The 17,276-nt window shown below is 41.5% G+C and overlaps 1 protein-coding gene across 3 annotated transcripts in view; it reads right to left on the reverse strand.

Annotated features, from left to right (window-relative positions):
• Positions 1 to 13,973: 13,973 nt before the first annotated feature.
• N4BP2L2 (NEDD4 binding protein 2 like 2) overlaps positions 13,974 to 17,276 on the reverse strand; it is a 28,184-nt gene continuing 24,881 nt past the window's right edge. The window contains exons 5-6 of one of the 3 annotated variants that reach the window (XM_036301154.1): positions 17,172 to 17,248; positions 13,974 to 14,352 (exon numbers count right to left, since the gene is read on the reverse strand). In XM_036301154.1, the coding sequence (XP_036157047.1) occupies positions 14,151 to 14,352; positions 17,172 to 17,248 (279 nt within the window). In that variant the 3' untranslated portion in view covers positions 13,974 to 14,150. The remainder of the gene's footprint in view (positions 14,353 to 17,171; positions 17,249 to 17,276) is intronic. The other 2 variants (XM_036301156.1, XM_036301155.1) reach the window with 2 other exon arrangements.

Below are 17,276 nucleotides of genomic sequence, written 5' to 3' on the forward strand. Positions count from 1 at the left end.
TCAGGTCCCTTGTCAACGAGTAGTAATATTTTGAAAGAAGTCTTGTTTTTCCTGAGCAGATCTCAATAGTCTGCTTAAAATATTCAGTAAGCCATATTGTAAACAATGTGCTGTCATCCAGGCTTTTAAAAAATATAGAGAGAGCACAGGCAGAGTAGATTTTGCACAATTCTTAGGGTCCCTAAGATGGTCAGAATAGAAGCACTGAATTCTACTTAAAAGTCACCAGCTGGTCCTGGCAGGAAAATTAGCCTGCACTTTGAGCTTTGAAGCCAGACACTGATTTCACCTCTCTAGCTATCAATGTCCTAAATGGCATCTTCTCACAATATAAGAAATCTGTTGGAAGTGTAACAACCTTCATTATTTTAGCTACATTGAAAATCTGTTGTTGAGTGTAAACCACCTTCCTGATCTTCACTACATCTTATGGACAGCTAGGATATGCACCTGCTGCTTCATCTTGAACTTTTCTGTTATGGAGACTGTGTCTTTCTGCAACCTCATGAACCAATCTCTGGTGGCTTCAAGCTTTTTTTCTGCAGCTTCCTCACCTCTCCCAACCTTTTCAGAATTTAAGTCTTAGGGTTTTGTCTGAAGAGAATGGTGTGGCTAGCTTCTATCCACACCACTAAAACTTTCACCGTATCAGCAATAAGGCCTTTTTGCTTTATCATTCATGTGTTCACTGGAGTAGCACTTTTTAATTTCCTTCAAGAACTTTTTCTTTGATTTACAACTTGGCTGTTTGGTATAAAAGGCCTACCTTTCAGACTATCTTGGCTTTCAACATGCCTTCCTCACAAAGCTAAACAATTTATAGCTTTTGATTTAAAGTTAGAGATACCCAACTGTTAATTTCACTTGAAGACTTAAAGGCCATTACAGGATTATCAACTGGCCTAATTTCAATACTGTTGAAAGCCTAAAGAAAGGAAGAGAGACAGAGGAATGGTTGGTTGGTGGGGCAGTCAGAAGACACATATTTATCAATTGTTTGTGTTCTTATATGGGTGCGATTTATGGTGGCCCCAAACAATAACAATATTAATACTGGAGATCAGTGATAACAGATCATCATAACAAAAATAATGAAAAAGTTTGAAATATTGCAAGATTTACTAAAATGTGACACAGAGATACCAGGTCAGCAAATGCTGCTGGGAAAAGGCACTGGTAAATTTGTTCAATGCAGGGTTTCTACAAACCTTCAATTTGTAAAACAAACGCACAAAAAACAAAAAAACAACAACACAGTTTCTGCAAAGACCAATAAAGCAAACCACAATAAAACGAGGTTTATGCCTTTATACAAATTAATAACAGAAAAGTACATGAGCACATATAACATGTAATTTGGACCTCATCAAACCAGGTATGTCCAAAAAGGCTTCCTTGAAGAGCTCGAAATTGAAGAATGAGTATGGAAGGGATGTGTGCACATTAAATTTTCCAGCAAGAGAAAACAGATAGCACATTCAAGGAATGAGAAGTGCCCATTAGGGCTGGAATACAGAAAGTAAGAACAGTAATAAACATGAGGTTGAATTAAAACATAGAAGCTACCATCAACCAGGGCCTTAAATATCATGTTATGGTTTTTGCTCTTTATCCAAACAGCAATGGGAAGCTTGTGGAAGGTTTTTCGCATGATTACAAAGATTATTCAGGCATGGAGGAGGCAATAAGGGCTTCTAAGGTGCTGATAATGTTCTATTTCTTGACCAGGGTTCTGGTTACATAGATATGTTCACATTGTAAAAATTTGTTGCGCTCTTTAAGCACTTTCCTATGTGTACTTTATACTCAGTTTTGTTAGAATGTGGAGATAAAGGGCTAGAACAGAACTAGTATTGATGTGGGAACACCAGTCTCAGTTACAGATAATTCAAACTAGAAAGATGGCAGTCAAAAATAGAGATAGACTTAAAAGATATTTAAGTAGCAAAATCAACAGACCCCAGTTGATGGATTAAATATGAAGGGAGAAAGGAGGCATCGAAGATGACACCCAAGATTCTGGCTTGCAGAAATAGATGGATGGGAGAGACTGAAAATGGTGGTGGAGTAAGTGCATGCTGCACAGACAGGATCCCAGGACCAAACCGGAATCACAACTAAAACAGAAAAACTTCCTAAATATTCAATGGAAGACTTGATAAAGAGAACCCTGATAACTGAGGACGGAAAGTGGAGACCACATAGAGACTGGTAGGAGGAACAGAAGCATGAAAAAGCTGGCCGGGCTCCCACAGACAGCAACTGAAATTCTGGAGAGATATCTCAGCTGTGGGGGGTTGCCACTGAGAACTCTGAGGTCTAATCCCCAAGCTGGCACCCCAGCAGAGAGCACCAGAACTGAAAAGGGTACCTAAACAACATCTGGCTGGGAAAAGGAGCAGGGTTGCTATCTACGAGAAGACACCCACTTAAGAGGCCAATGCACAAAATTTCCTGTGGTGCCACTCACTTCCCTAACCTGGTGCTTCGGCAGAGGGAGGGCAGAGTGGACTGGAGCTGTGCAGAAGTTAGGATAGGGCACTCCAATGTGGAGGTCATCTTTCTCATGCAGGCAATTGCTACCTAGGCGGTTTTGCCTGGAGGAAGAAAGCTGAACCACCATATTGGAAAACACCTTGCCACATAGTGCAGAGTATCTGAGAATAACAATTAGCTTCAGGGAGAAGCAATTGCACCACTCTGTTGAAACACTTTCACCACACCTGTTGGTGATTGCCTGAGGGCAATTCAAGACAGAATCCTATCAGTTTGTAGGCAGATACAGTCTCTGGAGGCTTTGACTCTTTGCCTGATTTAGTAAATCAGTAACAGCGCTTGGCACTGACCTGAACTAGAGATTGAGAGGCATAGCAAATCTACCTAGTACATAGTCACAAACCCAAACAGGCAGCCAAAATAAGGAGACAAAGACACGACCCACAAATGAAAGAACAAAAGAATTCTCCAAAAGAAGAGATAAAAGAAATTTATCTGATATAGAGTTAGGAATAATGATGGTAAAGATGCTCAACCTCATGAGAAAAGATATAGTAACTACGAAAACAGAAATAAAGAATGACATAGCACAAATGAAAAACACACTGGAAGGAATACATGAATTAGAAGACAGGGTTGAAAAAATCACTTATCAGACCAAAAAAGAAAAATACAATTAAAAAACAGGAAGACAGCTGTGAAACGTACCAATATTAACATAGCAGGTGTGCCAGGAGAGGCAGAAAGGGATAGAGCAGTGGTTCTCAACCTTGGCTGCACATTAGAATCACCTGGGAAGATTAGGATTTTAAAGATTCCCAGGTGATTCTGATGTGCAACCAAGGTTGAGAACCACTGGGATAGAGTATGTGTTTGAAGAAATAATGGCAGAAAAATTCCTTAACCTAATAAAGGAAAAAGTTACACAAGCTCAGGAGGCACAGAGAACCCCAAGCAAGAAGAACCCAAACAGGCCCAAGCCCAGACACATCATAATTGAAATGCCAAAAATTAAAGACAAAGATAGAATTTTAAAGGCAGCAAGAGGAGAGCAAACTATTACCTACAAAGGCGCTCCCCTAAGGCTGACACCTGATTTCTCATTAGAAACTCTACAGGCCAGAAGGGGATGGCATGAAGTACTTAAGGTAATGGAAAGTAAGGATCTGAAACCAAGATTACTATATCCAGCAAGACTATCATTCAAAATAGATGGTCAAATAAAGAGCTTCCCAGACAAAACACACACACACACACACACACACACACACACACACACACAAAACAAAACTAAAGGAGTACATCACCACCAAGCCAGCATTACAAGAAATATGAAAGGGACTGCTATATAAGAAGAAACAGAGAGAGAAACTTAGGCATACAGATTTAAAATGGTAATATATAAGTACCTATAAAAAATAACCTTAAATGTAAATGGATTAAATGATCCAATCAAAGACATAGGGCAGCTGAATGGATACAAAAACATGACCCAAGTATACGCTGTCTACAAGAGGCCCACCTCAGAACAAAACACTCACACAGGATGAAAGTGAAGGGCTGGAAAAAATTTTTCCATGCAAATGGAAAAGAAAAAAAGCTCGAGTAGCAATACTCTTATCTGACAAAATAGACTTCAAAATGAAGGCCATCACAAGAGACAACAAAGATCACTACATAATACTAAAGGGATTGATCCAACAAGAGGATATAACCCTGGTAAACATACATGCACCCAATATAGGAGCACCTAAATATATATAAAAAAACTTCTACAGGACTTTAATGGAGAGATTGACAACAATATGGTCATAATAGGGGACTTTAACACCTGCTGACTTCACTGGATAGATCTTCCAGACAAAAATTTAACAAGGAAACAGTTAGAGGACATATTAGATCAGATGGATTTAATTGACATTTATACAACATTTTACCACAAAGCAACAGAATATACATTCTTCTCAAGTGCACATAGATCATTCTCAAAGATAGACCACATGTTAGGACACAAAACAAGTCTCTATAAGTTCAAGAAGACTGAAATCATATTAAGCATCTTCTCAGTTCATAGTGGAATGAAATGAGAAATCAACTACAGTAAAAACACCCCAAAACATTCAAACACATAGAGATTAAATAAACAATGAGTGGGCTTAATAAAGAAATCAAGAAAGAAATAGAAAACTTCCTGGAAACAAATAAAAATGATCACACAACAACCCAAAATCTGGGACACAGAAAAAGCAGTCCTGAGAGGGAAGTTCATAGCACTACAGGACTACCTCAAAAACAAGAAAAGTTAATAATACACTATGTAACCCTACAACTTAAATAACTATAAAGAGAACAGTAACAAAACCCAGATTAAGTTGAAGGAAGGAGATAATAATGATTAGAGCAGAAATAAATGACATAGAGACTAAAAACAAAACAAAACAAAACAAAAATCAATGAAACCAAAAGTTGATTCTTTAAAAGGATAAACAAAATTGATGAAGTGTTAAACAGACTCATCAATAAACAAAGAGAGAGGACCCAAATAAATAAAATCAGAAACGAAAGCCATGGTAACAACTGACAACACAGAAATACAAAGGATAGTAAGAAAATACTATGAACAACTACATGCCAACAAGCTGGACAATGTGGATGAAATGGAAAAATTCCTAGAAAAATACAATCTCCCAAAACTGAATCAAGAAGAATCAGAAAACCTGAATAGGTCAATAACAACTGATGAAATAGAAGCAGTAATCAAAAAACTCCCAGCAAACAAAAGCCGAGGTCTAGATGGCTTCATAGGGAAATTTTACCAAACATTCAAAGAACTAATACCTACATTCCTCAAACTACTCCAAAAAACCCAAGATTATGGAACACTTCCAAGTTCTTTTTATGAGGCCAGCATTACCCTACATCCAAAACCAGGTAAAGTCACTACAAAGAGAATTACAGGCCAATATCCCTGATGAACATAGATGCTAATATCCTCAATAAAATTTTAGCAAATTGGATCCAGCAATATATTAAAAAGATCATACACCATGACCAAGTGGGATTTATTCCAGGAATGCAAGGCTGGTACAATATTTGCAAATCGATAAACAGGATACATCACATAATCAAATTGAAAGACAAAAATCACATGATCATATCAGTAGATGCAGAGAAAGCATTCAACAAAATCCAACACCAATTTCTGATAAAAACTCTCAGCAAAGTGGGAATAGAGCAAACATATCAACATGATAAAGGTCATATATGACAAACATACAGTGAACATCATATTCAATGGGCAAAAACTAAAATCATTTCCCCTAAGAACAGCAACAAGACAAGGATGTCCACTTTTACCACTCTTATTCAACACTAGTGCCCCAGTGCACGGATTCGTGCACATTGAAAGGAAATTAATTAGAAGGTGGCCGGTGGGGTGGGACTGGGTGAGATGGGCCGTACATACCCTGGAGCCAATTTCCCGTGGTCCTCCCTGGCCAGCTGCACCTGGGGTGGCACCGCAACTCGAAGGGCATCTGCAGAGTGAGTGGGGTCCATCCAGCAGGTGGGGTCCCTTGGCCGGGCCTGCAGGGATTAGGCCAAAACCAGCTCTCTGACATTCCCCGAGGGGTCCCAGGTTGTGAGAGGGAGGTTCTTGGGTGACGCACCCCAGAATCGGGCTCCCTCCTCTCTAGTTCCAGGATGTGTCACTGGGAACCGCTGCTGCCAAGTCAATCACCGCAGCTTGGCAGCTCCTGCATTGAGCGTCTGCCCCCTGGTGGTCATTGCACATCATAGCTACCGGTCGGACAGTCGCTTAGCCTTTTATATATATAAACTAGAGGCCCGGTGCACAAAAATTTGTGCACTCGGGAGGGAGGGGGGGCCCCTCAGCCCAGCCTGTGCCCTCTCGCAGTCTGGGACCCCTCGGGAGATAACGACCTGCTGGCTTAGGCCTGCTCCCGGGTGGCAGAGAGCAGGCCCAATCCCTAGGTGCAGCCCCTGGTCGGGCTCAGAGCAGGGCCAATTGGGGAGTTGGGGCGCCGCCCCGTCATGCACAGAGCAGGGCGGATTGGGAGGTTGCGATGCCACCCTCAGTCACGCTCAGGGTAGGGCCAATTGGGGGGTTGGGGCACCGCCTTCTGTCACACTCAAGGCAGGGTCGATGGGGAGGTTGCGGCGCCACCCCATCACGCACAGAGCAGGGCCAATCAGGGGGTTGGGGCGCTGCCCCCTGTCATGCACAGAGTAGGGCCCATCAGGGGGGTTGGGGCTCCGTACCCTGTCACGCACAGAGCAGGGCCCATCAGGAGGGTTGGGGCTCCGTACCCTGTCACACACAGAGCAGGGCCAATCAGAGGGTTGGGGAGCTCCCCCCTGTCACGCACAGAGCAGGGCCAATAGGGGAGTTGGGGCACCGCCCCGTCACACACAGAGCAGGGCGGATCAGGGGGTTGGGGCGCCGCCACTGTCACACTCAGGGCAGGGCCGATGGGGAGGTTATGGCTCTATCCCGTCACACACAGAGCAGGGCCGATCAGGGGGTTGGGGCGCCGCACCCTGTCACACACAGAGCCGCAGGGTGATCAGGGGGTTTGGGCACTGCCCCGTCACACTGATCCCGGTGCCGGGAGGCATATTACCTACCCTTTTACCATATAGGATAGAGGCCTGGTGCACAGGTGGGTGCCGGCTGGTTTGCCCTGAAGGGTGTCCTGGATCAGGGTGGGGGTCCCCACTGGGGTTCCTGGGCAGTCTGGGTGAGGGGCTGAGGGCTGTTTTCAGGCTGGCGGGTGACTGAAGCTCCCAACCGCTCCTTTTTTTCTTTTCTTTTTTTTTTATTCTGGGCCAGCTTTAGCTTTGAGGCTTGGCTCCAGCTCTTAGGCCTCCGCTGCTGAAAGCAGGTTTCTGGCCTTTGTTTACCTTCTGTATTTAAAACAATGTTGCGATCCTGCTGGCTGAAGCCCGGCGGACTAAAGCAGGTTTCTGGGGTTTTGTTTAGCTTCTATATTTGTAACATAGTTGCTTAGAGTTGCAGCTCAGAGGCCGGCAGCGGCAGGCGGGGAATGTTGGAGTCCTCCGTCACTGAAGCAAGCCAGCCTCATGTTAGTTTCAAGCTGTCTGGCTGCCGGCCGCCATCTTGGCTGGCAGTTAATTTGCATATTGCCCTGATTAGCCAATGGGAAGGGTAGCAGTCGTACGCTAATTACCATGTTTCTCTTTTATTAGATAGGATAGTACTGTAAGTCCTAGCCACAGCGATCTGACAAGAAGAAATAAAAAGCATCCAAATTGAGAAGAAGGAAGTAAAGTTCTCATTATTTGCAGATGACATATTATACATAGAAAACCCTAGAGTCCACCAAAAAACTACTATATTTAAGAAATGAATTTGGCAATGTAGCAGGATACCAAATCAACATCTAAAACTTGACAGCTGTTTCACAGATCTAGAACCAATACTCCAAAAATGTATAGGGAACCAAAAAAAAGACCCCCAAATAGCTGCAGCAATCTTGAGAAAGAAGAACAAAGTTGGAGGGATCACAATACCAGATACCAAATTATAATATAAAACCACTGTACTCAAAACAGACTGGTACTGGTACAAGAACAGGCATATAGATCAATGGAACAGAACAGAGAACACAGAAATCGACCCAAGCCATTACGCTCAATTAATATTTCACAAAGGAGGCAAAAGCATACATTGGAGCAGAGACCATCTCTACAATAAATGGTGTTGGGAACATTGGACAGATACAGGCAAAAAAAAAAAAAAAAGAAACTAGACCAACTTACACCACACACAAAAATATACTCATCTAATAATAGGATAATATGCAAATTTTTCAGGATGCTGTCACGTAATGACCGAACAGCAGGGACCTGAGGCTGCATGGCACCTGGCCGGGGCAGAGGACCTGAGGCTGCACCACTGCCAGGTGGGGCTTGACAGGGACCTCAGGCCATGCCCCCTGCCCCAGCGCTGGGCCAGGGAACACAGGCTGTGCCCCCCGCACGATGGGATTTGATGGGGGACCTCAGACCGTGCCCCCCACTTGGCAGGGCTTGACAGGGGACCTCAGGCTGCTCCCACTGCCCTTGCAACAGGCCAGGGGTCCTGAGGCTGTGCCCCTCACCCAGCAGGGCTTGACGGGGGACCAGGACTATGCCCCCCACCCAGCGCAGGGCCGGGGGTCCTTAGGCTGTGCCCCCTGCCTGGTGCTGGGCTGAGGGACCTGAGGCTGCACCCCCCGCCCTGAGAGGCTTGATGGGGGACCTGAGACTGCACCCCCTATCTGGTGCTGGGGCAGGGGACCTGAGGCTATGCGCCCCCGCCTGGAGGAGCTTGACGGGGCCCGGCCGGTTCTGGGTCTTGCCCAATGGGGGTGGGGCTAGCTGGGTCTGAGTCTCCTGCAATTTTGAAGTGTGTGCTGGTGAGCGGAGACTTGACTCTGGATCCCACGGCCCACCCCAGACTCTGACAGAAGACAGATTTTCATATACATTTTACTAATTTTCTTTCATCTCTGACACTTCTATTGTAGAGAAAGGGCAAATAGCAATATTAAAATATTTCCTCTAATTAATTCCCTTTTAATGTGTACAAATTTTGTGCACCGAGACACTAGTAATAGATAAAAGACTTAAATGTAAGGTGTGAAACCATAAAAATCCTAAAAGAAACGATGGGCAGCAAAATCTCAGACATTTTGCATAGCAATATGTTTACAGATACATCTCCTAGGGCAAAGGAAATTAAGGAGAAAATAAACAAATGGGACTACATAAAAATAAAAAGCTTCTGCACAGCAAAAGAAACCAACAAAATGAAAACGGAGCCCACTGTATGGGAGAACATATTTGGCAATGATACATCTGTTAAAGGGTTACCATCCAAAATATATACAACTTAACAAAAGGAAGACAACCCAAATAAAAAATGGGCAAAGGACTTAAACATTTTCCAAAGATGGCAAAGAGACATATGAAAAAATGCTCAAAGTCACTGCTCATCAGAGAGATGCAAGTTAAAATGACGAGGTGTCACCTCACACCTGTCAGAATGGCTATTATCAACAAATGACAGTGCTATTAAGGATGTGGAGAAAAGGAATCCCAGTACACTGCTGGTGAGAATGCAGACTGGTGCAGCCATTATGGAAAACAATATGTAGCTGCCTCAAAAAATTAAGTATGGAACTGCCATTTGACCTAGTGATCCCACTTCTAGGAATATATCCTAAGAAACCCAAAACACCAATCAGAAAGAATGTATGCACCCGTGTTCATAGCAGCCTAATTTACAATAGCTAAGATCTACAAACAGCCCAAGTGCCCATCAGTAGAGGAGTGGATAAAAAAGCTGTGGGACATGTATACCATGGAATACTGTCTATACCAATGATGGCGAACCTATGACATGTGTGTCAGAGGTGACATGCGCACTCATTTTTTTGGTTGATTTTTCTTTGTTAAATGGCATTTAACTATTTAAAATAAATATCAAAAATATAAGTCTTTGTTTTATTATGGTTGCAAATATCAAAAAATTTCTTTATGTGACAAGGCACCAGAGTTAAGTTAGGGTTTTTCAAAATGCTGACACGCCGAGCTCAAAAGGTTCGCCATCACTGATCTATACTAATAAAAGCCTAGGCGATCTTCGTGCCCTCATGCGTGACATCGTCACAAGATGGCCACCACAAGATGGCTGCACGCACAGAAGAGGTGGTGCCCAGCGGCTGCTCCACGCAGTGAAGCCTGGGGGGTTCCATGGCTCTGCACAGCATGGAGGAAGTGGGTCACAGCAGCGGAGGACAGTTGTGGGTGATCAGGCTGGCAGGGGAGGGCAGTTGTGGGCAATCGGGCTGGCAGGGGAGAGCAGTTGGGGGTGATCAGGCTGAAAGGGGAGGGAAGTTGGGGTGACTGGGCTGGCAGAGGAGCAGTTAGGTGTCAATCAGGCCAGCAGGGGAGTGGTTAGGGGGCAATCAGGGTGGCAGGCAGTAGTAGTTAGGGGCAATCAGGCAGGCGAGCAGCTAGGAGCCAGTGGTCCCGGATTGTGAGAGGGATGTCTGACTGCCGGTTTGGGCAGTCAGATATCTCCCGAGGGATCCCATATTGGAGAGGGTGCAGGCTGGGATGAGGGACACCCCGCCCCTGTGCATGAATTTTGTGCACTGGGCCTCTAGTCCTATATAATAAAAGCCTGATATGCTAAGTGTCCGGTCAGCCATTTAACCAAAGCATATTATGCTAAGGCTGTTCATCCACTTGCTATGATGTGCACTGACCACCAGGGGGCAGATATTTGACCGTTTGACCAGTTGCTATGACATGCATTGATCCACCAGGGGACAGATGCTCTGACCAGTAGGTTAGCTTACTACTGGAGTCTGGCCGATTGGGACTGAGCTAGATGGGCCAGACACGTCCTGGAGCCCTCATCTGGTCCCTCCCCAGCTGGCCAACCTACCGCATCCCTTCCCAGCCCCAATCATGCACTGGTGGGGTCCCTTGGCCTGGCCTGTGCCCTCTTGCAATCTGGGACCTCTTAGGAGATGTTTGAGAGCCGGTTTCGGCCCGATCCTGCAGACCAGGCCGAATTCATGCACCAGGCCTCTAGTGCCACTATAAAAAAGAAGGATCTCTTACTCTTTCAGAGAGCACAGAGGGACCTGGAGAGCATCATGCTAATTAAAGTAAGTTAGTCAAAAGACAGGTATCACATGATCTCACTCATATATGGAATCTAATTAACAAAATAAAACTGATGAACAGAGTGGATCCAGAGACATGGAAGCATGCAACAGAGAGTGGAATCTCTAAGGGAAGGCGGGGAGGGTGGGAGGTAATCAACCAAAGACCTTGCATGCATATATGCATAAGCCCATGGACACAGACAGTGGAGTGGTGAGGGCCTGGTGTGGGGCTGGGGGTGGGCTGGAGGGAGTCAATGTGGGAAAAAAAGGGGACATATTACTTTCAACAGTAAAGATTTAAAGTAAAATAAAAATGAACAGATGGATGGTAGATCCACTTGCTGTGCAAGAAAATCCTGGAGATCCAGGAACAAGACAGAAGATCACAGTTCAATTTTTCAGGCTTGAAAGTAGAAATGGCAGGTAGTCAATTAAATTATAAAGAGTGGAGTTCAGAGGACAGGTCTAAGAAGAAAATACACTTGGGGTCAATAATGTTAATAATAGAGTGAGTATAAAATCCTTCAGCTAGTATTTAGTGAATTCCTACAGTATATTTTTTTAACTTATTTTTTAAAAGCTTTTTCAATTACAGTTTACATTCAATATCATTTTGTTAGTATCAGTAATACAGCATAGTTGTTAGATAATCACATAATTTACAAAGTGTTCCCTTGATTTTTCCAGTATCAAGTGGCACCATAGTTATTCCAGTATATTTTCTACAGTGTACTTTACATTCCCATAAATTTTTTAACTACCAATGTGTACTTCTCAATTCCTTCACATTTTCCACTCAGTCCCAACACTCCTCCCCTCTGCCAATCCTTAATCTTTTTCCTGTATCTAGGAGTCTGTTTTGTTTGTTCATTTATATTGTCCTTTAGATCCACATATAAGTGAAATTATATGGTATTTATTTCTCTGAATGACTTATTTCACTTAGCGCAATACCTTCTAGCTTCATCAATGTTGTCACAAATGGTAAGACTTCATTTTTTTAATGACTTTATTATTCATATTTTTGAATAATTTTCTTCTACTACTTTTTTTTTTTTTTAAATATATTTTATTGATTTTTTTACAGAGAGGAAGGGAGAGGGATAGAGAGTTAGAAACGTCGATGAGAGAGAAACATCGATCAGCCGCCTCCTGCACACCTCCTACTGGGGATATGCCTACAACCAAGGTACATGCCCTTGACCGGAATCGAACCTGGGACCTTTCAGTCCGCAGGCTGACACTCTGTCCACTGAGCCAAACCGGTTAGGGCTCTTCTACTTCTTAAAGACCCTTTAACATTTCTTGTAATTTTGGTTTGGTGGCAATGAACTCCTGTAGCTTTTTCTTGTCTAGGAAGCTCTTTATCAGTTCTTCTATTCTAAATGATAGCTTTTCTGGATAATCTTGATTGTAGGTTCTTGCTTTTTATCACTTTGAATACTTCCTGCCAATCCCTTCTAGCATGCAAACTTTCTGTTAAGAAATCAGCTGACAGTCTTCTGGGAGCTTCCTAAGTAGGTTACTAACTGCTTTTCTCTTGCTGCTTTAGAGATTCTCCCTCTTTTTAAAATTTATCTTTATTGTTGAAAGTATTATAGATGTCCCATTTTTTGAGTTTCTTTATATTTAACCTTTGGCACTTTTTAAAAAGAATAGTTTGACTTTTAGAGAGGAGAGAGAGAGAACAGTATCAATGTGAGAGTGGAACATATATGGGGTGCCTCCTACATTCCCCCACCAAAGATTGAGCCTGCAACCTGGGCATGTGCCCTTGAACGGGAATCAAACTGGCAAATCTTCTGGTGCACAGGACAATGACCAACTGAGTCACATCAGCCAGGGTTAACCTTTGGCATTTTATTTATGACATGTCTGGTGTAGGCCTCTTTGGGTTCATCTTGTTTGGGATACTCTGCATTTACTGGAGTTGTATATTTCTTTCTTTCACCAGGTTGGGGAAGTTTCTCTTATTTTCTTTTTTTAAAGGTTTTCAATTTCTGTCTTCTTCTGGCACTTCCATGATGCGAGTGTTGGTACACTCGAAGTTGTCCCAGAGGCTCCTTATACTATCATTTTTTTCTGTTCTAATTGGGTGTTTTCTGCTTCCTTATATTCCAAATATTGTCTCTCTCTCTACCCCTCCATCCCTTCCATGCTCTCTAAAAAATCAATGGAGGGGAAAAAAAAATCAATGGAAAAAATATCTTTGAGTGAGGATTAACAAAACAAAACAAAAATAAATAAATAATAAAAATAAAAGGTCAGACTATACTATGAGTAAGAAAAAAACACAAGTATTTCTTTTTATTTTTTGTTGTTAATCCTCACCTGAAGATATTTTTCCACTGATTTTTAGAGAGTGGAAGGGAGAGGGAGAGAGAGAAAAAACATCAATGGGAGAGAGACACATGAAACGGTTGCCTCCTACATGCACCCTGGCCAGGGCCAAGGGTCGAGCCTGCAACCAAGGTATGTGCCCCTGACCAGAATCAAACCCGGGACCCTTTAGTCTGCAGGCCAATGTTCTATCCACTGAGCCAAACAAGTTAGGGAAGTATTTCTTATATATTTAAGGTGCTTAAGGAAAAATACTAAAGTTTTATGAAAAGTCAGTTTGGAGTATGAACTATAAAACTGTTCAACACTATTTACAGAATAGATAAAATTTGTTTAAAATTCAAATGTAGAAAACATTCTAGTTCCTACTCATGCATGTGTCTTCATTATAACCGAAGGTATCACAACAAAAGATTATAAAAACATTTAAAATACAATTTTACATAATTTTTATTTACACTTTAGAATTTAAACAGCTGCTGGGAACATCTTCTGTGGGGCAATGTAGTCTTTTTTTTTTTTTTTTTAATCTAAACTTTAAACTTCAAGAAAAGCTCATTAATGTTTTTTAAGGGCAAGCAACAAATGTATTAGCTGAAAATAGCCACCTTATTGATTGTATGTGACACATACTTGATTGTGTGAGCCTAGAGAGCCTCCCCACCTCTGTTTCTCCTCTGAGGGAGGAAGTCTTTGTGTGCTTTTGTGCACCGGTTCCACTGAATTCATTACAATAGAGATAGACATTTGATATTCGTAACGATCCAACATCTGAGCAATCTTCTTTCGAGACACACCGTGTTTATTCCTCCTAACAAAAAAGAAAAAGATTTTAATTCTTTTTAAAGAATTTATAGGCTTAGAGAGTAAGTTGCTTTAGAGTAAGAGTACCAACTCTAAATTTTATTTAGCAAATAAATATTAGAAGATACATCTCATTTACCTGCATTTTATACCAAAAAATTTATACTGGTTCTCTCAAAAACTTCAACAGTATTTTTAAAAGGTTTAAAGATACCATAAATCAGAGCAAAATGTTAGTTATACCTTCATGACACAGAACTACTGATTCACTAACCACTGAATTAATCTCCCTTCTTTTAAAAAAATAAAATAAAATATTATGAAAGTCAGTTTTCTTTTTGATATATATTTTTAATTGATTTCAGAGAGGAAAGGAGAGGGAGAGAGAGAGAAATATCAACGAGACAGAACTATTCACTGGCTGCCTCCTGCACACCCCACACTGGGGATCAAGCCCACAAATTGGGCATGTGCCCCAACTGGGAATTGAACCGTGACCTCCTGGCTCACAGGTTGACACTCAACCAATGAGCAACACCTGCCAGGCGAGGGAGTCAGTTTTGAGAATTATAGAATTGAGTGGATCTGTAGGACTTACAAAAATCCACATCAAATATTTATCACTTTTTAAAACTTATTTTAGGACATGTCCTATGTTTGTATTTTATGTACTTTTCTGTGAATTTACTTATGAAAACAAGAAGCAGTTTAAAAATTATTCTTGACCCTCAAAGAACTTTTTATAATTTATCCTCGTAGTTTTCTATAACTTGACTTGGACATGGCAAAACACACAGAAATGTATTACACATTTAATGCTATAGTTCTAGATTTACTAATTCACTTTTCCCAGAAAAAGGACACAGAAGGAATGTTTATTTTCAAAAATAGTGGTGCTTATGTTAAAGATAAGAAGACAAGCAAAAGAAAGAGAAGAGAGAAGACTAAAAAGAGACCTCAGGTTGGAAATTGGCAAGATAACCAATTTTTTTTTTTTTTAATATATTTTATTGATTTTTTACAGAGAGGAAGGGAGAGAGATAGAGAGTTAGAAACATCGATGAGAGAGAAACATCGATCAGCTGCCTCCTGCACATCTCCTACTGGGGAGGTGCCCGCAACCCAGGTACATGCCCTTGACCGGAATCGAACCTGGGACCTTTCAGTCTGCAAGCCGACGGTCTATCCACTGAGCCAAACCGGCTTTGGCAAGATAACCAATTTTTAAAAAATATATTTTATTGATTTTTGACAGAGAGGAAGGGAGAGGGATAGAGAGCTAGAAACATCGATGAGAGAGAGAAACATTGATCAGCTGCTTCCTGCACATCTCCTACTGGGGATGTGCCTGCAACCAAGATACATGTCCTTGACCGAAATCAAACCTGGGACCTTTCAGTTTGCAGGCCCACGCTCTATCCACTGAGCCAAACCGGTTAGGGCAGCAAGATAACAAATTTGATGATTCAATCAATTTTATACAAAAAAAGCAAACTATACCAGACATCAGTTAAACTGATTTTAGTTTGTAAATTCAATTTATATTAAGAATTATAATAAATTTCAACAGTCCCTTAAATGAAAAAAAAGTCTAATTGTATTTCATCAACTCATTTGTTCATCATAACCCAGATGTCTTTATTATTTAAACTTCTCTTTTACCTGAGGTGCAATACACACAGAGCAAGTAAATAATACCATATATTAGTAAATCTATCTGTTTATTTATTTATATATAAACACATGGCATATAGGTCAGAAAGGGAAAGTAAGGTAATCAAAGGAATGAAAGACAAGGGGGAAATAATTAAATTAGTTGGATACCACACAGAATAGCACTTAAAGCTGGAAGAGGCAAACTGAGGTGTGACAAATAAAAATGATTTTAAAAAAAGGGGAGGTGATGGTTGCACAACTCTGTGAATATACTGAAAACTACTAAACTGTACACTTTTAATGGGTAAATTGTAATCTATGTGAATTTTATCTCAAAGTTGTTATCAAAAGGGAGGGAGGGGTGTGAAAGTGAAGGAAAAAAAGTCACAGTCAGGAAAATCAGTACTGTGAGGAGAAAGGGATAAAAGGTCAACACAAACAGAAGAGCAGGGTTGAAAGTAATACAAGTCCACAATTCCTCAACACAAATTCTGAAACATAAAATGCTCTGAAAATTCAGGGTTTTGTTGACTCATATACAGACCTGTACTCATTTGGCAGCACGATCTTCTTGAACTGACAATAGATTATGTAGTGTTTCTTAACTATTTAGACTGCTTGGTCATGATTTGCCATAGATATAGTAAGATACTGGATTATGACGAACCGCCCAAACTCTGCTAGGGGGTGTTTTGACTAGGTGTTTTGACATCACTATATTACCTTTCTAACACCCCACTACCCCCAAGTCTGATTTCCAAAACACATTGATTCCAAGAATCTTGGTTATGGGATTATAGAGCTGTAGTAGTCAAGATGAAAAGAGGGAGCAAGATGAAAGTACCAGATAAAAATGTTATGGGACCTAAAATGGGAAGGCAACGAAGTTGGAAGGAATATGCAGAGAAGTGGCCTAGCTCAAAACCAGAGGGAAAGTTCTAATTTTTTCCTCAAACATAATTAACAACTACAACAAAAAGTTAATAAAATTTAACAAGCAAGGTGTCTTAAAAACACTGACTTAAAGTCAATGTTGCTCTTAACAGAAAGTAAGTAGTGGTTCCTAATCATAAGCAGTAAAGACATGACAAGCAAAGCTAGTGGACACTGATCATGTAAAGGAGAAAAGAAAGAAAAAAGAAAAATATTCAAAATAAATGAGTGTCTTACTTTTCTAATTCTTCAGGATCAAATTTCCACCAAGTTTCAGGTTCATGAAACTCTACTCTGTATCCTTTTCCTATGGCCTACACAGAGGAAAGGAAGAAAACACAA

Source organism: Myotis myotis, unplaced genomic scaffold (assembly GCF_014108235.1).
Source record: "Myotis myotis isolate mMyoMyo1 unplaced genomic scaffold, mMyoMyo1.p scaffold_m19_p_3, whole genome shotgun sequence".
NCBI classification, from domain to species: domain Eukaryota; kingdom Metazoa; phylum Chordata; class Mammalia; order Chiroptera; family Vespertilionidae; genus Myotis; species Myotis myotis.